Source organism: Daldinia childiae, assembly GCF_008694065.1.
Source record: "Daldinia childiae strain JS-1345 chromosome Unknown Scaffold2, whole genome shotgun sequence".
Lineage (NCBI taxonomy): Eukaryota > Fungi > Ascomycota > Sordariomycetes > Xylariales > Hypoxylaceae > Daldinia > Daldinia childiae.
Window position 1 is genome coordinate 2,684,417 of NW_022984643.1, and position 25,295 is coordinate 2,709,711.

General features: G+C 46.8%; 11 protein-coding genes across 11 annotated transcripts; 6 read left to right on the forward strand and 5 right to left on the reverse strand.

Annotated features, from left to right (window-relative positions):
* Positions 1-187: 187 nt before the first annotated feature.
* Positions 188-1,514, forward strand: GL218_01636 (putative leucine aminopeptidase 2; the record flags this gene model as incomplete). Its single annotated transcript, XM_033578113.1, has 3 exons — positions 188-367; positions 415-527; positions 818-1,514. The coding sequence occupies 3 exons, from the start codon at positions 188-190 to the stop codon at positions 1,512-1,514; spliced, it is 990 nt and encodes a 329-aa protein (XP_033439160.1).
* Positions 1,515-1,762: 248 nt separating this feature from the next.
* On the reverse strand, positions 1,763-2,501 carry GL218_01637 (uncharacterized protein; the record flags this gene model as incomplete). The annotated part of the gene is made up of 2 exons (XM_033578114.1): positions 1,763-2,244; positions 2,309-2,501. The coding sequence occupies 2 exons, from the start codon at positions 2,499-2,501 to the stop codon at positions 1,763-1,765; spliced, it is 675 nt and encodes a 224-aa protein (XP_033439161.1).
* A 796-nt stretch (positions 2,502-3,297) lies between these two features.
* GL218_01638 (Protein LCHN) lies at positions 3,298-5,151 on the forward strand (the record flags this gene model as incomplete). Its single annotated transcript, XM_033578115.1, has 2 exons — positions 3,298-4,045; positions 4,109-5,151. The coding sequence occupies 2 exons, from the start codon at positions 3,298-3,300 to the stop codon at positions 5,149-5,151; spliced, it is 1,791 nt and encodes a 596-aa protein (XP_033439166.1).
* Positions 5,152-6,291: 1,140 nt separating this feature from the next.
* On the reverse strand, positions 6,292-8,509 carry GL218_01639 (Translocation protein sec63; the record flags this gene model as incomplete). The annotated part of the gene is made up of 3 exons (XM_033578116.1): positions 6,292-6,455; positions 6,508-8,107; positions 8,168-8,509. 3 exons carry the CDS (start codon positions 8,507-8,509, stop codon positions 6,292-6,294), a joined length of 2,106 nt encoding a protein of 701 aa, XP_033439167.1.
* Positions 8,510-9,076: 567 nt separating this feature from the next.
* On the reverse strand, positions 9,077-10,048 carry GL218_01640 (Protein-S-isoprenylcysteine O-methyltransferase; the record flags this gene model as incomplete). The annotated part of the gene is made up of 1 exon (XM_033578117.1): positions 9,077-10,048. One exon carries the CDS (start codon positions 10,046-10,048, stop codon positions 9,077-9,079), a length of 972 nt encoding a protein of 323 aa, XP_033437957.1.
* Positions 10,049-10,736: 688 nt separating this feature from the next.
* GL218_01641 (Transcription factor IIIA) lies at positions 10,737-12,386 on the reverse strand (the record flags this gene model as incomplete). Its single annotated transcript, XM_033578118.1, has 2 exons — positions 10,737-12,244; positions 12,308-12,386. The coding sequence occupies 2 exons, from the start codon at positions 12,384-12,386 to the stop codon at positions 10,737-10,739; spliced, it is 1,587 nt and encodes a 528-aa protein (XP_033437956.1).
* A 476-nt stretch (positions 12,387-12,862) lies between these two features.
* Positions 12,863-13,498, forward strand: GL218_01642 (DNA-directed RNA polymerases I, II, and III subunit RPABC2; the record flags this gene model as incomplete). Its single annotated transcript, XM_033578119.1, has 4 exons — positions 12,863-12,900; positions 12,954-13,226; positions 13,284-13,403; positions 13,462-13,498. The coding sequence occupies 4 exons, from the start codon at positions 12,863-12,865 to the stop codon at positions 13,496-13,498; spliced, it is 468 nt and encodes a 155-aa protein (XP_033437959.1).
* Positions 13,499-15,299: 1,801 nt separating this feature from the next.
* GL218_01643 (uncharacterized protein) lies at positions 15,300-15,843 on the forward strand (the record flags this gene model as incomplete). Its single annotated transcript, XM_033578120.1, has 3 exons — positions 15,300-15,395; positions 15,478-15,626; positions 15,690-15,843. The coding sequence occupies 3 exons, from the start codon at positions 15,300-15,302 to the stop codon at positions 15,841-15,843; spliced, it is 399 nt and encodes a 132-aa protein (XP_033437958.1).
* A 601-nt stretch (positions 15,844-16,444) lies between these two features.
* GL218_01644 (S-formylglutathione hydrolase) lies at positions 16,445-17,402 on the forward strand (the record flags this gene model as incomplete). The annotated part of the gene is made up of 2 exons (XM_033578121.1): positions 16,445-17,224; positions 17,322-17,402. The coding sequence occupies 2 exons, from the start codon at positions 16,445-16,447 to the stop codon at positions 17,400-17,402; spliced, it is 861 nt and encodes a 286-aa protein (XP_033437961.1).
* A 393-nt stretch (positions 17,403-17,795) lies between these two features.
* Positions 17,796-20,373, reverse strand: GL218_01645 (Protein mesA; the record flags this gene model as incomplete). The annotated part of the gene is made up of 3 exons (XM_033578122.1): positions 17,796-18,212; positions 18,266-19,495; positions 19,549-20,373. 3 exons carry the CDS (start codon positions 20,371-20,373, stop codon positions 17,796-17,798), a joined length of 2,472 nt encoding a protein of 823 aa, XP_033437960.1.
* Positions 20,374-23,403: 3,030 nt separating this feature from the next.
* Positions 23,404-24,424, forward strand: GL218_01646 (Myosin regulatory light chain 1; the record flags this gene model as incomplete). Its single annotated transcript, XM_033578123.1, has 3 exons — positions 23,404-23,406; positions 23,510-23,945; positions 24,009-24,424. The coding sequence occupies 3 exons, from the start codon at positions 23,404-23,406 to the stop codon at positions 24,422-24,424; spliced, it is 855 nt and encodes a 284-aa protein (XP_033437963.1).
* Between the last annotated feature and the right edge of the window lie 871 nt (positions 24,425-25,295).

Sequence of the window (25,295 nt, forward strand, 5' to 3'; positions counted from 1 at the left end):
CACTTCCTGTCCTTATAAACTCGACTGCCCTCCACGAGCATTTAAAGGCATTGCAAAAGATCGCAGACGTACACCATGGGAGCAGAATAACTGGCTCTGCTGGCCACAACCAAACTATACAGGTACACATGTTAGCTATACACATATATGTGGGTACTAATCTGGCGTCCAGTATATTCAAGATCACATGAAGTCCCAGGGTTACTACGTGGAGGTCCAGCCCTTCCACGATTTGATACAGATCAACGGCAAAGCTACCTTGTGGGCGAACGGTGAAGCTTTCGATGTTGAGCCGATGGGATGGTCTCCCGAATGCGCTTTTACTGAACGCCCCCTCGTAGCCGTTGATGGGGTAGGATGCAAAGCTGTAAGTAGATTAATAACTTATTTGACGACTATTGCTAATATCATTAGGCTGACTATCCACAAGAGGCTTTAGAGTCGGTCGTGATGGTCGGTGCAGGCGGCTGTTCTCTCTCTGACAAGTCAATAGCCGCGGGTGAAGCTGGAGCCATAGGCCTCTTAATGTATGAGTTCACGCAACTCACTCCAAGCTTAGGCGGGCTTAATGATCGTCATATCCCATCGGCAAAAATAGCTTACAGAGATGCCGAACGCATAATGGCACATAGACTTCCCCTATCCGTTAACATTTTTGACATTTATATGCAGTACAAGGAGGTCTCTAGGTTTGTACCGCTGAACTGGTGTATTATGTTTTCATACTAACTTCGAAAAGCTACAACGTGTTTGCAACCTAGGAATATGGAAACAAGGACAAGATGTTGTTGGTTGGTACGCATACTGATTCAGTCAGTTCAAGCGCAGGCATCAACGACAATGCCAGTGGTGTAGCCAGTCTTCTGGAAATAGCCACACAGCTTTCGAGGTTCAAAACGAACTCGACAGTTAAGTTCGCCTTTTGGACAGCCTCAGAACCATGCTTGCTAGGCTCCAAACATTGGATGTATACTGCCCACAAGGAGGAGCTTCAGAAGATACGCCTTTACCTCGATGCCAACATGCTTGGCTCACCCAATGGCGCCCTCAAGGTATATGATGGGCATGGTTCCTCTTTCGGGACGCCTGGACCGCATGGCTCAGGAGAAGCCGAGATAACTCTAACACAGGGGTTCGAGGCTCAGGGCGTCAACTTCACAAGGACCGAGATCAGCAACCGCAGCGACTACGCCACATTTTTTGATGCCAAAATCCCTTTTGCAGGTCTTTTCAGCGGCGCCAACGGATTAAAGACATGGAAGGAGGTCGGTATGTTCGGAGGTGACGCCGGGGTTCCATACGACGCAAACTATCACGAGAGAGACGATAACATACAGAATATCAATATGACAACCTTGTTACAAAACACAAAGGCATTGGCCCATGCCGTCGGAGTTTACGGAAGAAGCCTTGACAACTTTCCGGCATCAGCGATCCGGCATTACGGCACGTCAACGGAATATCTATACCCACTGTTGACCTCAGCATGGGTTGCATACTACTTGTTATCCTAATTAGTGTAAGCTAATTATACCCTCTGGATCCAATTGCACCACTGGGAGGCGCGGTAATGCCGAGAACGAGTACGTAGTATTAATTAGAACACCTACACACATCGCGTAATTGCGAAATAAACCTTGAGATTAGCTTCTCTGCTAGATGCTCCCATAAAGTATTGTTAATGTGACTGATAGGTGAGAATTTATGGTTGGTGCAATTTTATGTTTTACATGTTGTCTCTCCCCCTTTCCAGCTCCAGGATCTACATCGAATTACGTCTCTTCCAAGCCGAATCGGCGTCCGGATGGATCTTGGGTACTTCAATGTCCTTCCTCAGCTCCTTCTTCCGCTTCCAATCGGAACCGAATCTCCTATCGCGATCTCCTACCACCTTCTCAAAATCGAACTGACCGTCAGCTGTGAAACTAGTCATCAGTTTAGGCTCGCCAAGCGGGAGAGCATCTCCCCGGTCCGTCTGCCATAAGTGGTAGACTTTGCCGTATAACCCGATAACATGCTTCATCTCCTGCGTCTCGGCAGCCTCCCAGACTTGCTGCGCGCCAAGCACGGTTGTCGGCCCCGGCATGATTAGCATGCCGGATTTTACCTCGTAGACGTGCGAGTGCCATAGCTTCCGCTCCTCGGCGGGTAGGGTCTCGTACAGCTTGGGCGTGATCATGTACTCGATACCTATAAGCCGGGCGTTCGGCTCTGGACTATCGTAGAGGATGCATTGCCGGACATCTGGGGGTGTTAGGATAAGATGGGATGGGCTGGATATAGAGGTATTCATAGTCTAGGTACCCACCTTCGGTTAGATGAGCGCAGTAGTGATTCGCTTCTACGTAGCGGCCTGGCTCATCGGCGTATGTGTGAAAGGCGTTTAGGTGGGCGCAGAGTTGCTTCGTTGGTTGGAAGTCTTGGATCATGGATGCGCCGGTCTCAAGGATCGTGTCCTCGGTTGGGACAGGGCCACCAGGGACGTGTGGATTTGTCGCCATGGTCTTGTATGATGCTATTGGTAGGGACGGATGGTAGGTTGTAGACTTATAATGGAGTTGACTTATCTTGGTGGTTTAACTAGCTTGTATAAGTGATATCCTTTCCATACTAGAACAATGAGTATAAATACTACAACTAAGCTTGATGATAATATACGTAGAGATTACCTATTCATTTCTATATATTATTATACACATACTAATACTTATAGAGTTGCATTCAACCTCAACTCGATATAAAGCAACAATGCTGATGTCATGAGTGCGTCGTCCCCCGCCGAATCAGCGGGACTCATCAGAAACCGGCAAACAGAATAACATTGTTAGCTGGTTTATAAATGGCTACGGTCGGTAGCTTTAAGGCCAAGTTAGACGTGCCTCTCCATCCATAATATTTAATAGTATAGCACAAAAGAGAATTGTAAACCCATGTTTGCTTCACATATGCATTTAGGTACCTAGATAGTCCTAAAGAAATCACGTGTAACCCTTTATGGTAACAACCTTATTACTAGAGTTGTATGTTAGGTACCTACGTACATACAGTGCTAGAGTGCACACCATGTACCCTTCCGCACTCTTCCCCCACAGGGGTCTGGCCATAGCGTCATTCTATCAAATCAACGCCCCATTGATGGAACCTGGAACCGCAACCTAACAATTAGTAACTCACCTTAGTAACTCACCAACCACGTAACGGACACCAAACCCAATTGTGTATCTTGAATTAAAGAATACCAAATTCCAAATTTCTAATAAATATATACCACACGAGGGGCCCAAACCAAAGTAAATCATGGCGGCATCCCGCCGCGGCCAGCCTGAGCTGCAGGTCCGCCTTCCCTCGACCCAGAACGTTGCGACCCCCGAATTACCTCCCATATCCGCCCTATTTCTAATCGACTTCGACGTCAAGGCTGGGTATACCATCTCGTGGAAGGATTCTATACCTGGAGTAGAGCTCGAGGGTGTCGTCGAGTACAAGTCCCTACCTTCGGGACTACATACCGTTTCGGAGGACCTGATCTACTTCGTGCATGATGGATATGCGGGGTTGAGTGCGTTCGTCAATGCGCCTGTTGAGGATAGCGAAGTGCGTAATGCGAGGATGCTGGCGGTGGGCGTGCTGGTGCCGCTGAGTTATGGTCGGTTGGGAAGAGCTTGGAGACATGCTGAGGGCTTAAAGACAATGGCATCGACATTTGCTACAAGTAGCAAGGATATCAGTATATTGGAGGAATACTGGCAGAAGCATCAGGCCAAGGAAGAATCAGTTGCGCCGGTCGAATCTGTCGAGTCACCATCTATTTCCTTTCAACCCCCGCCGAAGCAACCTCAGAGCCACGTTAGGAATCGTTCGGCCTCTGATGGGGCAGCTTTACTACCGCCTGGTCATAGACTCTCCGCATACCATCCCGCCTGGAGCTTGACAAAGCTCTTAGACACATTTGGGCCTCTTATATTTCCAATATACCGTGCTGCGTTACTGCGCAAGCGCATTCTAATATCATGCCATGCACCCGTTCAAGAAGCTTGCAATTTCGGTTAGTCTAATCATGTATTAGCATTAACTACCTACCTTATTAGTCTGCTAACAATGATACCAGTCTACGACATATCTATCCTATCCAACATCCCACAACCAATATTCGACCTCTTATCCCCTAGCTCGCCTCCCCACCGCTTACGACCCCTCTTCTCCATTGGCGTCCACGATATCCCTTTCCTCGTTGAGGATTCTAAACCTAGACGCAATAGTGACGAGTCCCCAGACGGCGATCATGAGGCTGGAACGGGTTGGGTAGCTTGTACGACCGACAGTATCCTCGCCATGAAAGATACGCTCTGGGACGTCCTCATCACCTTACCAGCTCCGCACTCCACGAAAGCAGTACGACGCATCTGGCCTAAGATCGAAGGGCCGGGCGGTATTCCCATCCGCGCCTCGCAGCGGGACCTGCGACGCTTCCGCTCTCTCGAGGCCGGACTGGCCCGGCTATCCTCACAACTTAGTCCTGGCGCGTCGCCCACCACGCCTCGAGACCCTGCTGCAACTAATGACCCGTTTTTTGATGACGCAGAGGAGAAGGAGGTTGTCGAGCCCCTCAGCTGGACTGCCCTTGCCTACAATGGCTTCATGTGGTGGGCCTCGGCCGGCGAGCAAGCCCTCACAGAAAGAGCCGAGGAATCAGCCCGCGACGCCGAGCTCCTCGCCGACATGGTTGGCTCACCATCTTCCCCTTCCGCAGTCCGAATGGAGGCTCCCCTACTATCCGCATCAGTCGCCTCACTACCGCCTGCCGACCCCAGCGAGGCGCGCACAGAACTCGCCCTTATCGCGTATTTCCACCGGCTTACGATGCAGGTCCTCGGTACGCTAGCGGACGTTGTCGAGAGCGATGAAGACGACGGGGAAGACGGTTCTAGGGACGAGGACGATGACGATGGTACTGCCGCGTTAATCGACGACGACGACGGCGCGGAGGGCCGGGGCGTGCGCGTAAGCAGCGAAGATGTCGCGCGTATGGGCCTCGATGTGTGGAGCGCTGCGGATTCGGCGTTTGTGACGGCGGCTGTGGCGGCGTATTTTGGTCGTAGGGCCTATGTTGAGGGGAAGGGGGTTGAAGTTTGTGGTGTTAGAGTTTGTTAGTGAGTGATGGATGGATGGATAGGTACCCCATGATGGAGGTTTAATGGTCGTGAAATATGGTGTTTGACGAGCTACTTTACGGGCAGTAATGGTGGTACGAAGTGAGGAAAGGAGATGATGCTCCATTGTATATTAATACTGTCCTTCTCGTGACTACACGAGATAGGATACGAGGTTAGTGTTTGGGACACGGCAGACCCAAACACCGTCTTAGGTAATGGGTTACTGGTGTGTTAATTATCTGTGTATGTGTAGCGTGTGCCTCGTATAAAGGCTTCGGAGATGGAATTGAATATATTATAAAGTAGACACCTACGATGGGCTTGGTTCTCGAAGGTTCTATGTGGTGAGCAGCCTGAGATAGGGGGATGATTAACGTGGTATATAAAGTGTTGTTATTATTAAGGATCTGTCTGTATATGCCTTGACGATAGTATTATTGCTATAGGGGGCAAGAAGAATGAGTACCTAGTCTCGAGAAAGCGCCCAGCCCGTTTTCAGCTTCAACATTGCGTATGATGCTTATTTAGTAGACATTATAAAAACATAGGCCAGGTAGGTACCTAAGGTATGCAGGCTAGAAAAACAACTTAGACATGCGTACGTTGCAAGCCTGGTATACAATATTCCTCCCCCTTAGCCAACATCCAATCACGACCCCCCTATTCCCATTCTCACAAGCACAACACAAATCACGTAACATAAATCCACCTACAACGCAAAGAGCAACAAGCATACGAACGAACATGATATCTGATCTTAAACTTTCATCTGCGCAGCGCGCGGGCTTGCTTTCTCTAGTATATACGCCCTATCGCAGAGGCGCCTGTCTCCCTACAACGCCACGACGCCGATCCTATGCCGCTGCGGCGTGCGCGCTTTTCCCGCACAAAGAACCAACTAACTAACTAACTAACTATACATGTACGCTACTATCTCGATCGAGATACAGCCATCAGTATCAGACACCGCGGTCTGATTAAGGGGGGAGGGAGGGAGGGGAAATAGTACGCCTGATTAAGGGTTTCAATACACGACCGGTTCTACTGAAATCTCGGTGTTAGTGCTTGCTTCGCTGGTGCTATCGTATTCCTCCTCACTACTACTATTTTCGTCGTCTGTCACCGGAAACTCGACATCCTACGACTCGGGTTCGGTATCAGTGTTTGTCTCGCTAGTGCTGTCTTCTTCCTCTTCGGTGCCGCTCTCCTCATCTGAGTTGTCGTCGTCTTTCCGCCTCTTCGGCTTTGTGGCGCCTGCAACGCTACCGCCCTTGAGTGCGCTCATCTGCCCGGCAAGAGAATCTGGATTTATGTTAGAATACGATATAAATAGACGTTAAAGTAGAAAGCTTACCTTCTTCCGGCTCACTAATTTCGTCCTCTCCAGCCATTGCAGCCGCCTTGCTGGCATCCTCGACGTTAAGGGTAACCTCCATCTTCGTGTCAAACCCAATGTAGCTGTCGCACACAACGTGCATGACAAATGTGTAAGTACCAGCTTGAGGAGGAGCGGCGAACTGGGCCTTCAACGTCTGCATGTGGTATGTCGGCTTTCCGTCATCTGTGAATATAGGCATGTCGAATGTAGTGAAGGGAAAAGGCTGTACGGCCATCTTTCCCTGTTTGCTATCCGAGAGAAAGATGTTCCATTTCGGTGAATGATCACGGGAATAGTGAGGAGCAAATGCAATGGGTGGTGATACGGGTTTGTTGTCTTCCTTTGAGATTATCTTTCCATTTGCGTCCTTTACTGCTTTTTTGCGTCCCATAAGTGCGTCAAGATCATCCTCGGCAGCATCGACATCCTCTAAATCAAGCTCATCGATCTCCGGAACGTTTGTGCTCCCAGGAGGAATAAATCGACCTTTCACAACGAGAGTGACCAAAGATGAGGGAATAATAAACCGTTCGCCAGCAACCTTGAAGAATGCCTTTGCGATTCTAAGGTAGGGAAGCTGTTGTGCGACACCGACCGCTGTCTTATACTGCTCTTCGTTTAGAAGTCCTTCTCCGACTATAGCACTTCTGCGCTGCGAGTCGGGTTGATCCATAAATTCCTGAACAGTAACATGCGTTTTCGAGTCGCCTTCAACGGCTTTCACCACAGTTGGTGTAAAGTGGGGAAGCTGGAACAGAGGAGATGCCTTCGGGGGGACAGCTTGGATGAGTCGTTGGCTAACGTAGAATGAGGAAAGGATAGGAATAATGTTGCCATATGCGAGTGAGATCACTCTGAAGGAACCGCAGAGGCTCTGCGCAATCGGCGCAACCATATACTTCGCACTATTCAAAGCTGGGTCGTCGAGCTCTACACGGCCAAGGTAAGCCCATAGAAGTGCTAGAACCTTTCTCCTTACTCCGCTGTCGAGATCCTCTAGCTTCTCTTTGTCCTTGACTGATAATCCGCCTGCAAAGGGGGTGATTTCCCCTTCTGCCAGTATCCTCGATTCGATTTTCGCGAGACCGGATTCGGCCTTATCTCCCTTGAGCGCATCCTGGAATTCCTTACCACAGCTAAGAGCAGTCACAAGGTCCCCCTCGTCCATAGCCTCGGAGTACTCGCGGAATAGGTTATTGGCGCTCTCGACTTGGACTCCCTCTTTGGTTATACGTTGGGTACCGTACCACCAGGATCCGACGTAGTAAGGTAACAGAACTCCGAGAAGTAAAGCGTACACCAGCACGACGTATTTACCATTCCCTTCGGATATGATGAACTGGGGGAGGGCAATTCCAATGCTGTAGCTTTGCTTGCCATCGGGGTGTCCATATTGGATGTAATTGTTGCGAACATCCTCGTCCGTGAGTGCTTGATATGCCTTCGTAAGATCAACCCATTTATCGCTTAATGTCTCAGCAGTCTCATTTTTAGCTGGGTCTGGCCTGGCCTTGTCCGGGTGATATTTGAGACCGAGCTTTCTGTAGTGAGATTTGATCTGTTTTTCGGATGCCGACTGGAATAAACTTTATTAATACATACAAATACTGGAAATGCGCAATGTGCAAATACATACCTCAGAAACTCCCAGGATATCATAGGGATTCCATATCTTAGCTGTCGTTCGTTGGGTAGTAATGATTAGGTATAACATTCCGGCCATGAGGGTCCATCCTATTAGAGCAGCAATGCCGCGCTTGACTTTGCGCTGCTTTCGCTTCTGGGCCGCGCGCTGCGCTTGAATAAGGTCGGCATGTTCTGGTTGGTATGTAGTCTTTGTCCGTGGTGCAAGTGCGGCAGGGTCTTTGCTCGGAGCGAGAAGGCTATATGTGAGAGGTAGTGTGACGATAGAAGTTAGAGTGAATACGAAGAAAGGGTAGAATTGCCCTTGTTCGTCGTAAGAATACTCTGAACTCATGGTGCAGATGAGCCCTATAACAGGGACTTTAAAGCAAATTCGTTAAGGACCTCAAAATATGCTTCGTCTGGAATTGTCTTTTGTCAAGAAATTGTCGAAGGGAAAGAGAGAGAACTTGTTGTGTTAGAGTTGTTGAATTAGATTGGTTAAATTTAGAATCGTTAGTCAAGGCAAGCTGTCCAAAGGAATTGCATAACCCGTCTTGAATCGTGGCCTTCTAAATTTCGAGTGGCTACGTACCGGTGGGTCTCCCAGACCTTATCGATAGGATATTAATAAATGTGGCGTGTCCGGCTTATGATAGACCGGGTTCTTTTGTACCTGGCTAAAACTATACTCAACTGTATTAACCACTGAGACAAAGCATTTACTCGCAATGAAGTTGTCACATCTCACTCTCTATGTACATTAAGTAGGTATTCTTGTTTTTTCTTTGCCTACAAATTATTCCACCAAACTTGTCTTAAAATTGTCCTAGAAAAGACCTTTATGTAGGTATTCATGAATTATACTTCTATACATCTACCTATAGGTACCAGCCCGAACACCATCCCCATGGTAGACCACTCAGGTCCCGACAAATGGTATCATGGTTCCAACTCTGCTCTTATAATTTATATATTCCTCTCCAAAGAAACGAACGAGCAGTGCCTCTTCATGCTTTACTCTACTAGAAAAGAACTTCCATAGAACAACCGTGTAGCCTATAAAGCAAATAGGGTTTCCCAGAACCATTTGCGTCCCTATGCTCCAGTAGAAAAACCCAAAGTACGCCGGATGGCGTAAAAATGAGTAAATACCCGAGGTAACAAGGGTATGAGAGTCCTTCTTGCGCTGTTGAATAGTATGATTAAACGACTGGCCCGCCTGGCCCATCGCCGCGCTGCGGGCGAACTGTCCCACAAACACCAGTATGAATCCTAACAGCAAGATGATATGTCCACTATAGAGCGGTGCCCAATTTCGATTCGGGAACAGTAGCTTAGTAAAGAGACATTCAAGCGACGCCGCCGTATGCGCAATAGCATAAGCCGGCCAATTCGCCGTTAACAAGAACGAGCCGATATTCGCAACCGGAGTATTGTACCTGGCGGTGGTCCAGAACTCGAGGAAATGGAACGTCGCCAGCGCGCCGATAAAGAAAGGCACGCGCCACAGCGGCGAGGATGTAAAGACCAAGATCGAAATCATAGCGACTGTGGACAAGGCGAGCGCTATCCCGAGGCAAAAGGAGCGAATCGCAATGCCCTCGAGGGACTTGGGCCCCGCGGGGAAGTAAGCCCGTTCGGGCGACGCCTGGACGCTCTGCGCAACGGGACTAAGGAGCGGAAGCAGATTGTCAGCATTTGCGCGCGTGTTAATCGAAGCAAGTTTTGCAATGGAGCGTTGGCGCGTGTTAAAGCCCGTGGCCCACGACACATCGTCCTCGTCGTGACCATGCAGAGGGGCAAACCCGCCGAGCACGGGTGTAACAGGCGTCGGCGTGGGTGTTGGCGTAGGCGTCTCTGACACAGTCGGCAGCGGAGTAGTAAGTGACATGATGGCGCGCCGAGGACTAAGATGTTCTACTAATAGCAGCTAAAGCGACGGGGAACGTCGGATAAGAAGCCGGTTCAGATAGTATCACGGCGGTGATTGCTTTGAAATAGAGGTTCGACAGTTGCTAGAACAGAAAGCAAACTTACCTATCCGGCGGTGACTCCATTGTGCTCCGGAAATACAACTTTCTCCTTTTTTATTGTCTCGGAGTCTCTTCGCTCGATATCAAGGACAAAGACGAGCTCGTTGTAGGAACCAATCCATGATATGTGTGTACGTTGTTGTATGGAGCATAGCAACAACGGCTTAGAGTTAATTAATCAAGTTGATAGGATACGGTTGATAGGGTATCGAAGATATTCCTTTTTTTATGGGTCTAAGATATGGATTACTTAAGCATGTATGAAGTATCTCCATACCAAATCTACATCTATGTTGAGTTTCCCTATTTTCTTGGGTGAAATCTAGACCTTCGGTAAAGATTTAGTAGAATATCAATGAGAAACAAAAAAAGGAATGTCAATACGAATAAAAATAAGCAAAATAATTCCCATTACTTCAGGACAATACCATGTCAATAATTTATCTTATTCATATCTTGTTCGTAATACAGGACGCCAAATCTAGTTCATTCCTCGTTCATAAAGCAAAGGGTATCATAACTTTTCTCCGTATCCCGTGATCCTTACTACGAATCATTTAACGCCGGGTCGATCAAGCCATCCAAATCACTAGGCTGGATGAGCTGTCTCATTTCGGCCTCGTCGTGAAACCATTCCTCATCAAACCTCGGTGCCATTGAACCCTCCAGACCAGTATCAGCCCCAATCCAGAATTCACCGTTCCTACCATCCGCCTCTTCCAAGTTCCCTACCCCTTGCATCATATCATCATATACCATAGGCAGCATTGGGTCTACATCCGGCTCTGCCAGCTGTTGTAGTGCATGCTCGATGATATGCTCACTTTGTAGGTGTGCCTCAAGTTCGCCATTGTGTATGAATTTGGCGGTACAGCCGGAAATTGTACATGGCAATGTCCGTCTAGACTTCTCTCCCACCCCCGTGAGCTCTTCGAGGATATCAGAAGGATCGCGTTGCTTGGGCTTAGATACTCCCTGAGGCTGCTCTGGTCGTTCATACTTTAGATGTATATAGCGGACATGGTTCTCCAGATTGGCTTTGGTAACGAAGCTCTCCCCGCAACCATCGGATTGTAACCAGCGCCCCAAATCTTCTGTGCCACTAAGATCAACCTCTCCACAGACGAACCGCAAGCCCTCATGGAAGCTTCGTATATGAACATTAAGGTTCGATTTCTTGGTGAATGTCTTAGTGCAACCCGGCCACGTGCAAGCAACATTTTTTCGTTCCTCGATACTCTTAGGATTTGAGTGCTCTGAGTCAATATGCTGTTCAAGACCTGACCTGCCGTTACATTGGACTCCACAGAACATACAGCTGACATGATCTTGTTTCATGTGAGCTTGTAATAGGGCCATTGTGGTGAATCCTACTCTCTCGGGCTGATTACCATCGGTATTCTCCTGATGAGTGCTGCATTCGTCGCACCAGAAGCGAATTTCACCATGTTCTCGCTCTTGGTGGCGTCTTAAAGCTCCAGCGTTATCAAATCCTGCGCCACAAGCATCTCCCGATATGCCATCTTTATAGTCGCAAGGGTAGGGAGAAACACGAAGATGCTCGGCGCGGACGTGACGTTGCAAAGTCTGATGCTTACGGAATGACTGGTTACATGGCGGGAAGTCTCGGCATCGGAATCTCTCTTGGCCCTCATGAACAGCTTGGTGTCGTCTCAAACGAGTAGCTGTCATGAAACTCTTGCCGCAACCAGGTTGGGCGCAGCGATGTTCGCGTTCTTCAGTGTGGGAACCTTTGATATGCTGTCTTAAGTGTTTCTCCTCAATATAATCTTTGTCGCAACCAAGAAATAGGCACTTATACGGTCGTTCCTTGTTGTGAGATCGCATGTGGGCAGCAAGACGAGCTGGGCGGTTGAACGTCTTGTCGCAATCGGGGAACGTACATTTGATCGTCTTGAGGTCTGAAGGAAACTTGCGCGCAGGGGAAAGAGGAGTCAATGGGGTATCGTTTGTGGGAATAGTAGATGATGTGCCGGCATAGTGTGATCCATCCTCGGAACCAATATCGTCAACATCAAGCTCAAAGTCGAATTCTAGTAGAGAATAACAGCAGTTAGTTAATGAATTAGTTAAGGAATAATATATTAGTAACTTACCATCAGGATCGGCAACCCTACTTCTCTTAACCTTGGACCCATTGGGATCATCGGCTTCCTCAATCGCAGTCCTCTTCATAGTGGAACAAGTTGCAATTCACCATACTTGTAGAGGTAAATTGTCAAGTTGTAGTTGCATGTCCTTGAATCAGGACCCTTGAGAGTCAATTGAGGAAAATATTGTGCCGAGCGGCTTATCGAGACGATAATGATATCGATAAGAAAAGTTTTTATGGGGAACTGTTTTCTCTAAGAGCAAAGCTAGGCTAGGTACCTAGGTACGTACTTGCATTTAAGCCACCTGAAAGCAGCTGAATGAATAATATGGTCAAAGCGCTAGTTCTAGTTAATTCTATATAGCTAGACGGTAGACGTGCAGTCATAACAATCCTTGGCCTTGATTCTTTTACCTATCAGCTTTTCTAAATTTTTCGCATCGCATCTACCAAATCGCGTTCTCGTCTGCGGTTTGTCAGCCAACATCATAGCTACACTAATATTTAGGCATACAAAGCTCTCCTTTAGAGTTAATTAAGTGATTTTTCATTAATCAAAATGTCTGACTACGGTGATGATGGGGATGTCGGTGGAGCGTAAGTTATGCTATTAGCACATACAAAGCGCCAAGTGCTCTAACGCGTCGCAGGGACGAGCCTATGTTCGAGGATGAAGAGCCCATAGACGATGAGCTCGACCCCGAAGTTCCCGACAATGAGGAGGATGAATTCACCCGAAGAGGCGTAGATGAAGAGGAGAACGTTGTCGTCTCGGGCGATCCATCTGCTGCTGCAAACCGAACGAAGTCTACGACAAAGTTGAACAAGGACAAAAAGATTCCTAACGAGGAGCGATCTACCACTCCATACCTAACGAAATACGAGAGAGCCCGTGTTTTAGGTACCAGAGCACTACAGATCAGGTAAATCAGTATTGACAAAGGTCAAAACCCAGCAGATGCTGACTGGATATTGTATAGTATGAATGCTCCTGTCCTCGTAGATCTGGAAGGAGAGTCAGATCCGCTCCAAATTGCTATCAAGGAGCTACGCGAAAAGAAGATTCCTCTGATTGTCCGCCGTTATCTTCCCGATGGCTAGTACGTCTTGAAATTTCCATTCTGGAAGTATAACTGGTTGGTGCTAATTATTTCACAGCTATGAGGATTGGTCCTGCGAAGAGCTGCTCCAGTAAACTGGGTCCGGGTATCAGCTCCCTCGGTCTTTCGCAATTTGTATATTGAACCGACTCTAGCATCTCGAACGATCCTCCAACAGATAGGGTTAGCCGATAGGACTACGCGGGAAGGAATCGTCAGATGATTTAGAGAAGTTTGCAAAACACGGAGTTAGTGGTTGCTTTTCGGAATATATCAAATCTTCCTCTAGGCATAAGACTTCTGAGTACACGGCGTCGAGGAATTAATATCTGCTTAATTGGTTACTTGGTAGCTAATTGCCTCGCATGACGGCTGTGGGCTCCGTTATCAACATTTCCGCAAACAGGTACCTATCAGCCTCAATTGGAGGATGTAAGCGGTGAGCGGATATCCCACAGCCACGTGCGCCGACAAGAAAAATGTTGCCAGATGCGGTTAAGTTCTCTCACCGAGTTCACCGGCTGACCGGTGACTACCTACCGTCAGCTGTGGGTTGGTGTTGTTATAGTTATTCTAACTAATAACCAACGAAACCTCCCCCCCCCCCAATTGATGCGATTTTATGTCCCCATTGATAAGATTTATAAATGCAACTACAATTTACCCGAGCCTATTCATGATAGATAATCGCGCTTGTATTCAATATATATATTTAAGCGAGTTCGTCTAGACTATTCCGAAGAGGTTGCCAGCTCATCCCTAGAATACTAGAGGCGAGCTTAAAATAGCGGTAAACTTTCGTATTGAATCGAATTCCGCATAAAATATCCAATGCGGTGTGACTATTCCGTATTTAATGTAAGGCTGCCGAGGGTCACATCCGCTACGTCCCGCTAAATAGACAGACCAATCAGCACAGGTAGTAACATTTTACCAGCGGAGCGGACCTATGACGTCGGCTGACCGTTTAAAAGATTGAAGACTGCATGTCAGCTCATGCAGCAATAGCCGCATTTTTCCTTACGTTCGTCAGGTTCGTCACACATAAGGGTCCTAAAATTACCCCTTTAAGACTAATAACATGACCACTGAATACGAAGTCTTGCTTTTAATTCTCTCAAGACTGTACCGTTAGAATTGTGCGACAATGTACCGCCACCATGTGTAAGTCTAGGTATGTTGCTTGGTACGTTACGCTTGTCAAGTTTATACTCGCGAGGATCAATGGAGCGCATTATAGCCGATTCGCTAGTTACTTACATAGCATGATATGTAGCATGCTGCAGATTTACATGCTATCTCTTATGATAATGTATTACAAAGTGGCGTTTGGTTAATTACCTACTCCCTACGTACAGGTAATTATAACTAGCATATAAGTAAACGAGACATGGTGTTTGTTGTTGACAAACGGGAATGAGGCTAAGAACAATTTACAACTTATCCTAACTCACAATATATAATTATTACACACATACCTTAGGTACCTAACCTAATCCATATATCCCTAGATAGGTATTTCAGATACAAAATCTAGGACTCAAGATTTAATCCTGCCTAAGCGAAGCTGTATTGTCGATCAATATTACCACTACTGCAGCATTACTTCACTTATATATTCCTTCCTATCCACTTTATCCCCCCGTTATCCGTGGTGAATAGCAGAAGCGACTTCATAAACGTACGGACCGGCAGTAGCTAGGGAAACAGACAACTCCACTTGCCACTTCCTTTGTTCACCTTCACTAGGTCTACATTCATATACATATCCATCGCTCCTAACAATACACGACCTAATCACGAATACCCTTTCTGATTCAACACAAATTTGTCTTGCGCTCCAAAGTTTCTTCGCCAAAACACATTATCGCAATATTATTCCATCCACCCGCAATAATGCAGTTCTCATCTATCATTACAAGTCTCATCGCAGCTGCGACTTGCATCTCTGCCCTTCCGGCACCGCAACTGGCTAAGAGAGAAATCGGAGGTGTAAGTTCCTACCCCTCGCTTCTTCCCACACCGCGTAGCATTGCGCATAACTAACGTAGATTGCTAACTCGCGAATCTCTAGGTCTTGATCTGCAATGGTGCCAATGCTACGGGCACATGTCACTATGAGGTCTACTCGATGCACGACTGTCACGAGCTCCCCGACGGCCTTATCAACAACGCCAAGACGTTCGCTCCCGATGGCGATGCTTTCTACTGCTGGCCTAAGGTGTAAGTTGCAGAATATCTCTCTCCCTTATTATTATCGCGCACATTAGCTAACTCACTATGTAGAGGCCGTTGCGATCAGATCTGCACGTCGCCAACAGGTTGCACTTTCGGTGCTGTATCCTTCTACAACCCCATCAAATGGGATCTGTCGAGCATAAAGTGGGATACTCTAATCACATCTTTCGAATGCGCGCTCAACCAAACCACGAAGGCATAGGCGCACGAAAAAAGATTTTCGAAAATGTTGGCAGCTCAGCATGGCGCTAATGAAGCAGACAATCGTCTGTTGTTAATATTTCCAAGCCTGATCTCCAAATCTCCAACACTAATGCGAAGTTCGATTAACTTTTCCCGTTTATTAACGGGCTGCCCGCGACGGAGTCTAATCGGTATTCGGGTTCTTTTTGAAATTAGAAGCTGCCAATGACGTCGCTCAAGCGGCTTAGAATGTGGGGTAGATAAAGAAAAATAGGCCTGCTCTAGGACCCGTCAGCGGGGTTCGCTTTCTCCCCCTCTTCGTCTTGATAATTCGAAACTGCCGGGGAGGAGCTTGAGGGGGGGCACCAAAAGCACATTACCATTGATGCAGCAATCGCATCATACATGTAATAATTCATAATTCATTACCGCTGTACATATTGGAAGCATAATCACAACGTTAGACTTAATTGACTTTACAGATCAAAAAAATATTCCTCTTAGTTTCCTCGCTGTCTTTGACTTACACATTTAACTCACTAAGAAGGCATCATATCGTGTCTTTATATTCCAGACTTCAATATTCATATCACATAGTGGCATTTAGACTAATCGCAAAAATGGCCTTCGAGACCAAAGCCACCATCGCCAATTTCGGCGGCAAGCTTCTCAAGCTGCAACACCAGTCCTCCAGCACAGGCACCCCTATGGACGTGAACCTATTCCTACCTCCCACCGCAGTCTCCGGGTCCAAGGTTCCGGTGCTAATCTACCTATCCGGTCTAACCTGCACACCTCAAAACTGCACCGAGAAGGGCTTCTTCCAAGCGCACGCGGCGCGCAAGGGCATCGCCCTAGTCTGGCCCGACACCTCGCCGCGCGGCGCGAACCTGCCCGGCGAGACGGAGAGCTGGGACTTCGGCGCGGGGGCGGGGTTCTACGTGGACGCGACGCAGGCGCCGTGGAGCGCGCACTACCGGATGGAATCGTACATCTCGTCAGAGCTGCCGGCCGCGCTTTTCGCCGCGTTCCCCGAGTCTCTCGACCCCGCGCGCGTCAGCATCACAGGCCACAGCATGGGCGGCCACGGCGCGCTAACCCTGTTCCTCAAGAACCCCGGCAAGTACCGCAGCGTCAGCGCCTTCGCGCCCATCGCCAACCCGTCCCAGTGCCCCTGGGGCGACAAGGCCTTCTCCGGATACCTGGGCGCGGACCGCGAGGCGTGGAAGGCCCACGATGCTACGGAGCTGGTCAAGGGCTGGGCGGGCAAGGATATCAAGGCCCTGGTCGATGTGGGCACCGGGGATAACTTTTACAAGCAGGGCCAGCTGTTGCCGGAGAACTTTGAGAAGGCGGTTAAGGAGGCGGGCGTTAAGGGGTTGGAGTTGAGGTACCAGCCGGTGAGTTCTTTCTACTTCTGTGATTGTTTTTTTATTCTTGGATGGGTTTTAGGAGTGGGAATGGGAATGGGAATTGGACTAACTGGTGTGTGCGTAGGATTACGATCACTCCTACTTCTTCATGTCGACGTTTGCCGGGGACCACGTTGAACATGCTGCGAAGCACCTGCTCTCGTAGGAGCATTTGTCCTTGAATGGTTGTAACACTCGGAATCTGATGGTAGATTGTGTATGCTTCTCTAAATTTTGTACTCACCAGGTTGGGGTGATGTAAAAGGAACAGAGACCCCAGCAACAGTGGTAACCAATGGAGAAGGCAATAACAGGAATCTAAGTTACCTAAGCAAAGATGCAATTCGCCTGTCATGACAGCAACGAGAACTCGTAAAAATTCGGAATATATAATATATACCCTCAATATCGACTTGCTTAAAGAATTCAAACATAATTATTTGTTCAGATTACTTGGTATATATTGACATTTAAAGCCGCGGATATCTTCAGGCAAGAAAAAATATAACAATTCGCTCCGAGTGCATCGCTATGTCTGAACCACTTTACTCTTCTGCTTCTAACTGTTCCGCTTCTCGGCGGGGCTTAAGTTCTCCTTCTCAAGCTTACTCTTCACTTCTGCATCCACCTCCCGCCGTATCCGGTGGAAGGCGAGCTTTTCAAACCGGCTCATCCCCTTCCACCAGTGGTGGCCGGCTTCGTGTTCGCTGATACGTTCGACGAGCTCCGATGTCTGGATCCTAACGTCACGGTCCTTATGGAATAGCCCGAGGGCTATGTAGAAGAGTCCCGCGTGGGACTCGGGTGCTACCGACAATAGTAGGCTGATTTCGTCATACGAGTGGACGTATTGGGCAAACGTCGCATAGATTTCTTTACTCTGTGCTGGTGTTAGACGTTGAGACCGGAGTCGGTCGTGCATATGATGCAGGTCTATCCCTTTCAGGGGCCGAATAGTATATAATTTGGCGAGGTCCTAGAATAAGCGTTAGTTGGAAAGGATTGACAGTTTAATGAAGGCTTTCTCACTTGGATGTAACTATAGTAGCTTCGGGTATTTCTCCAACCCTCAATCCTACACACGTTACCAGCAAGCTCCTTTTGCTTGGCGGCCTCGTCCGCCCATACGTACCCATGACCCCCCGTAAGAGTTTCAAACTCGTCACCTCCGATATAAAGAGCACTAGCCCCATACACCGTCTCTTCGAAGGCTGCGGCTATCCTGGTAAATCTGACGACCCAATCTCTCCACTTGGCTCGAATGACTTGTTCTCCGCGTCTCGCTGTTATGCTCTTGAGTATGTCATTCATGAATATTACATCTCCGGTAAAGTCCGTGGTTGCCGTATTAGACGAGCCGCTAAGCAGGTTCGCAAATGACGGGTTCTGCTGTTGAAAGTATACAAGTCCTTCGGTGATTTGCGCAGGTTCAATCTTCTCGCTAATCTTCATCCGCCCTGTCTGGAGATCGCATAGAAGATCCCACCATTCGGGATGCAGCTCAAAAGTCGGGTTCGTAACCCCAGCAATAAAGCCGGGAACCTTTAGCAAATCGTCAACCTTGGTAAGGTCTGTGTAAGGGAACGCATGTCTAGTGAATCCCCGCAGAAGACCGCCAGACGCAAGGGCGCATGCCGCCAGGACAGCTTCTGCAACCTCTCCTGACGGCATATTATGTCCAACAAAAATTATCCTCTTCTGGGTCAGAAGTGCATTAGCAAGTACTATTATAGGATGGGTTCCCGGGCCGTTCGTAGTTAGGTGAGTATGTATAGAAAATTGTTGTGTCGACTTTGCATGCGGCTCTGAAAAGGTCTGGATGAGTTTTATGAGTGAAAAATCCCCAACTGTTTCTGGCATGATTGCTGTTGGAACCTTGACAGGGATAGGAATGCCCTTATACATGACCTTGCTCTCGAATTCGTGAGTATCTCGTGGAACTGAGTACGCGGATTGGCCTTCGAGATGAGCTTTCGTCCCAGCTCGAGATATGCCCTGTGGCTTAGGAGGACTCCTACTTGCGTCGAATGGCTCACCAACCCCCTCAGCTTTGTCCTGAACGATTCGCCTCTGTATCATTCGTTCAAACTTTTCGACGAATAAGTCTTGATTACTGCTAGCCTGCAAGAGGTATCTTTCAAGCAAGTTAAGCTTTGGCATCAGGGATAGATCCATATTATTGACAGCTTCATAGAGCAACGCCAGCGTCTCCGGGACAGGAGATTTATAATATTCTTCAAGCGCAAGCAACAGGAGAGGCTATCATAGTTAGAGAAGTAGAACGGAATGGCATAAGGGACACTATAGCTGACCTTATATATGTGTAGAAAGGGGTGTCGCGTACATATAGCCATCGCTTTGACTACAGCACCTCTCTTCACGCTTTTGTCGTGTCTCGTATAAACTAAGTTTAATACGTATATTAATGGAGGACCCTCTCCTCCTTCAGGTTCCGAGTCGGTTGATTCATCGTCGTCCCAGTCATCATCTTCCTCATCTTCGTCTTGTTCGTCATTCGTATCGTCATCTCCGTTTATGATCCCAGCGGCCCTGTCCTTTTTTAGTTTCCTCCTCTTCCGTCGCTCTGCCTTATCTTTTTTCTCTTCGTCGTCATCCTCCTGGGTCGTGTCCTTATGCAAGAAAAAGATAGTCCAATCTTGTGTACGCGAATGGACTTGGTCTGGTAACATAAGCTCTGCTAACATATTTTCATCACCGGTTATCGCGACAGGGTACTGGTGCTCCATGACAGGACCTCGGTCTATGTCAAAGGAGGCAACCAAGATATACTCGACATGGTTCTCGGAAGACTCGCGAGGATACTGAGAACGTAGTTTCCTAGGAGATTGGCCATTAGGATTAGGACGCCTTGGCGGTGAAAGAGAAGAATGCTGTGAAGATTCGGCAGTCTGGCTGCCAAGAGATGAAGTCTTAGATTTCGAACTAGGATCTGACGTCCGATCGTTGTTTACCATTGGAGGCTGGGGAGATCGTGGAGGACGCGAATGATGAGACATCTGCGAGGGCGAGCGCGACGACAGAAAGGACGAAAGCGATGTGCGATGGTTATGATTTGCGCTACCGCCATTGGAAAGAGATTGGCTCGTATTTGTTCGCGAAAGATGGGGGAACGCCATTTGAGTTGATACAATTAGCAGTCGGTTATTCTCATTTGGTATGATCGTCGCGGTTGACGAGTCCGCCGCTCGGGTGGACTGCTTGAGCGTTGATCCCCGCGGTCACGACCGGGTCGCTTTAGTTTCCTTTAACGGATAATGATAGAGGTCTAAGCCTCAATGCGTCTCCAGAGTATATACAGCTTCACGATTTCGTCTTGCGACTATGTTTAAGTCAAATTGAGGCTGAGTGCGATTCGTTGACCCGTTGCGGGGATTTTTCGATCAGCGCCGCTGTGCCATTCGCAACTCAGGGGTCGTCGTGGGTATATGGGTATATGGGTATCTTGATATCTCGATTGGCCGTACCATCGACCAAAATCAAAATCAAAAATTAGGCCAGAAGTTGAACAATTCCAGCGATAAGAGAAATAGAAAATTGGATTCAAAGAAAGCAACAACCGAGACATGATCTGCTACATAGCCATCTCTTCGGAATTGTTTGAACTTAAAAGGTATGTAGTATTTCACCCTGAGCAGGGGGGGAAGATGTGGGAAGAAAAGGTACGAGACGAAAGCGAAAGACGTTTCGTATCAAACCAGACCCTTGACCTTTAGGATTTAATAGAACCCCTGTAGTCATCATTATGACCAATGGTTAGCTCATATAGACCCTAGAAACTTTGGGGGTGCTAGGGGTGACTAGTTCCTGTCTCCTCTTTTTAGCGTCTTCTTTAGCGCTAAAACGCTAAAACGTAGCAAAAAGGCGCTCTTTCAGTTTACTTATGCTGCTTGTGGCTTTTCATTCCCCCCAAAATGGCCCTTAACCCCACTAACAGCGACCATTTTTACCACTTCAATCACCGATTCAGATCCATCATAAACCGATTAACTACAAAGTGCATACATTATCTATGAACATGTACGACATCGATAGTCCATTTTCGCAATAGACCAGCGCCTCGTTTACTACAAGAGGCAAGCTAAGAGAGGCTTACAACCTTATCTAAATCTACCTAAATCAAGGATCATCCGTGCAAGTCGTCTTCCGGATAACTTTATTTCTTTATTGCGACTCCTTTAAGAAATGTAAAAAATATATAGTAATACTACATAGTATCAATATAATGCCACTCAGCCTTTCCCCTACGCTACAATATTGCGAACTAGATTACGCCCCATTGTGTTCAGCGGGCTAGGCTCAAGCCAAATGTGTCGCCATGCTATTTATTGTTCAATAACAACGGTCGGAAGCCACATATATCTGCATATGTTCTGCATGAGCTTATGCTAGATGCCACTTAGATGCAGCCACCCGCATCTATTGCCAAGCTTCAACATTCTGGCCGGGTGGTCCGATGTAGAGAAAGGAAGATCTGAAGGATTTATATTACAGTCATCAGGCCAGAAACAAAAAGAAAGAATTGGGCCGAATGTGCTACTTCCGAGGAATTGGGTCTATTAAGGGGGTGGGTGAGCAGATGACGGGCTGGATTTCGGTATTGAAGCATCTGGATGGGCAGGCAGATTTGCTCATGGTTCTACTAAGTCTAAGTGACATGAGAAATATTTACCAACTATTCATATTGTACTTGCTATAATAGCTATGTAGCATACTACTTGTCCTATTAATTTATGACAAGTAAAATGATATATGCTAAGTTGTATCCAAATAGAATATTTAAATATAATAGTTTGATATTCATTACTACTTGACATATGATTTGCTATAGGAGAATCTACGGGGTATTGGCAACGTTATAGTGGAAACCCATCCTCCTTTGGGGCGATATTAATAATAAATCTGTAGCGTATCTACTACTGTAAGGACAAGATTGGTAAAAATGAGGTCTATTTATAGCTTATCAAGAGCCTCAATCTTTTAAAATATGACTCAACTTCTCTTGGCTATCTATTAGAATATAGACCCCAATTGGTTTTAATTTTGGTTGCATATCCTATAAATTACAAATCAGATGCACCCGCCTAAGCATAGTAGACGTTTGAAGACTTATACTTGGTACATGATCATATTAACTATGTAGGTAGTTACTAGTTGTTAATCTCAAGGCTAACTAGGAAGAAAATGACTACAGATGGCCTCCATTCATCAACTACTTATTTGCAAACCACCGAAGAACCAATATACTTCTTCAATGTATTGATACTAGAATTGTCCCTTTGTTGAGATGTTACCTAGAATATACCTATACTTTACGAAAGCATTAGAGGCTCGTGTCTCCATACCAAAGTACGAGACTGATGGTTAAGAAGTACCTAGATATATGAAAATTATGGAGCTTCTATTTTGTTAATATCTAGGTTAGGTACTTATTGGTATTACGAAGTCCTTATAACCACATTATGTCACCATGATATATTTTATAAAAGTAACAGCAATGGTAAACTGAGCATATAGAAATAAATATTTTGATAGCAGTGACTCCTAACGCTCTATGGCCAATTTATCTTTTCTTACGCCTAGTTACGGTTGATTATCGATTAGAAGTAGAATTGATAAGACTTTTGGGTATTGGAGAAGATCTATCGTTAACTACATCCAGGTATGTACGCCTTTAGCTTCGATATTGGAGAGCATGTATTAGCTAACTACGACTCCTAATGTCTGTAAAATTTGTCGGTGAAGCCTTAACGTATATGAAAATAGGTATAAGAAGTTTGAGGCAGAAATATGATTGAGAGGACTTACACGAATTATTGAGCAATGGAGTTGGATTTTTGTAAGTTGAGTTGCGCGCATGAATCTAGTACATACCAAATCTAGTAAGTGGGTTGTGGCGTTGCCCCGCAACGATCTGGCATACAGGTACAACGATACAACAAATGTTCGAGATGCGACGCGCACCTGAGCAAAACTCAAACTTAATACAATTATCATTCATGCATTAAATCCTCTACGATAGCTCATCAAGCCCAATTCGAGAAACAATTTTGTCATTTTGAAGCTTGTTGTTCAGCACTCCTCTTAAGAACACTTTCTGCTTTGTTTACTTATCCAGATTGCAGCACGGCCCTGGGAAATCGGTGACAATGGTGAGTAATAGAAACCCACTTGACAGCGGAGCTCCCTGCATCGATCGCCTCTCCTTGGTTTGTGATAGATTGGTTCAAATACTTATACTACCAAACTACATAGGCTACACCAGCGGGTTACAAGCCATCGCCTCTCGGATACGGTTCTCCTCGAAGTTCCCCTTTCCGACGACCAGAATCTCCCGCGTCACCCTCATCAATTAAATATACGACACCGACACCATCGCCTTCAAAACCTAGCGGCGTGCATACACCTTCTAGATTTGCTGCTACAGTAGAATCGCCTACTAGCTCGGACGGATTGACTCCTCGTGGATACGGTCAAACAAACGATATGCCATTCACACAATCACTCGCTTCTCCCGCACATATATCGTCACGGACTCAACCGTCACTGCATTCTGCGGCTCAGGGCAATGCACTTTCTCAATTACAGCCAGCACAGCTCCGAGTACTAAGGGATGTATTCCAGATTCTGGATAGAGATAGCGATGGCGTCGTAAATAGGGAGGATGTTGTAGATATGCTCAATCAGCTCGGTATGCCGCATATCTCGTGCCCTAGGCCGTTGAATATCAATACTAACGTAGACGAACTTAAAGGACTGCCATCCAGCCAATCCGACGTCTCGCAATTCTTCCCCTCAGCAGGCCCGCAAACGACGACTCTTGCGGTATTCCTTAACTCGATAGCTACGACACTGGCCGCGATGTCGCCGAGTACAGAATTACTGTCAGCGTTCTCCGCCTTTGATGACGACGATAGCGGTCAAGTAGATTTCACCGAGCTACGTGATGCTCTGTTACACACGGCGCCGGAACCAGGAGAGAGAGCATTGACAGCAACTGAAGTGGACAAGATCATGCTCGGATTCAGTGGAAGAAGAGCTTTTAGCAAGAGTATGGCCGGCGGGCTGAGCAAACGCGGTGAAGTATTCAAGTATCAAGAGTTCGTGAACTCCATCGTGGGTGGTAATGGATCGTCAGAGCCGAGTTCTCATGAGGCTTCAGAAGAGTGAAGTTGAATAAACTTGATGAGAAGACCTAATTCTTGTACTATGTGCTGGAGTATGGGACGGATCGGGGTATTAGTCAGGGCTTCGTGAATAGGCATTTCTCGAGTGCTAGTGTAAGGAGTTCTAGGCGGATGAACATGGCTATAACAGTTACTGTAATTACGTTGCGTTTTTAATACGAAGTCCTTTCGTATTCGGGGGGCCTACAAGGTACTAGGTTAGGGGGTTAGGTATTCCATTAAGACTACATAGACCTTAATGTATTTTAGAGTAGTTGAGTTACCTGAAATATAAAAATCGTTATATATATTAGAAAGTTGTATGTAGTCCACGCGATTGGAGTTTTATAAAATATATATATATATAAGTTAGACTTGGAAATATCAAAGGAATGAGCGAGTATAAAATCGTAATATCATAGCCACGCTATCTAAAGAGCCCTAGGTAGAGACCTTACTGAATTTGGACTGGGGACATGGTTTACAATATTTGAATTCCACTGGATAGAGTTTGACATGTTGCACTGTCGAACCAACTAACCTACTACAACTACCAAATACCAAATACCTGGGTGGCACGAGATCATTTCATCCTTTAAGTATATTTGGTAGATCATGTGCTACGTGAGGATCGCAACTGATTAATTGTACTTTTAAACTGATAAGGTCTAATATCGTTTGCTGTAATACAAACATAACGTTATCAATATCTAGACCAGCCTCGCGATAAAACTACGTGCTATGATTGGCGTCTTCTAATTAGAAAATTATAGTCAATTAGAGTAAGAGAAGCGTTTACAACAGATTGAGACCCACCCGATCATCCCACGGGCCACGGAGGCCGCTAGGACAACCTATTACATAGGACACGTGAA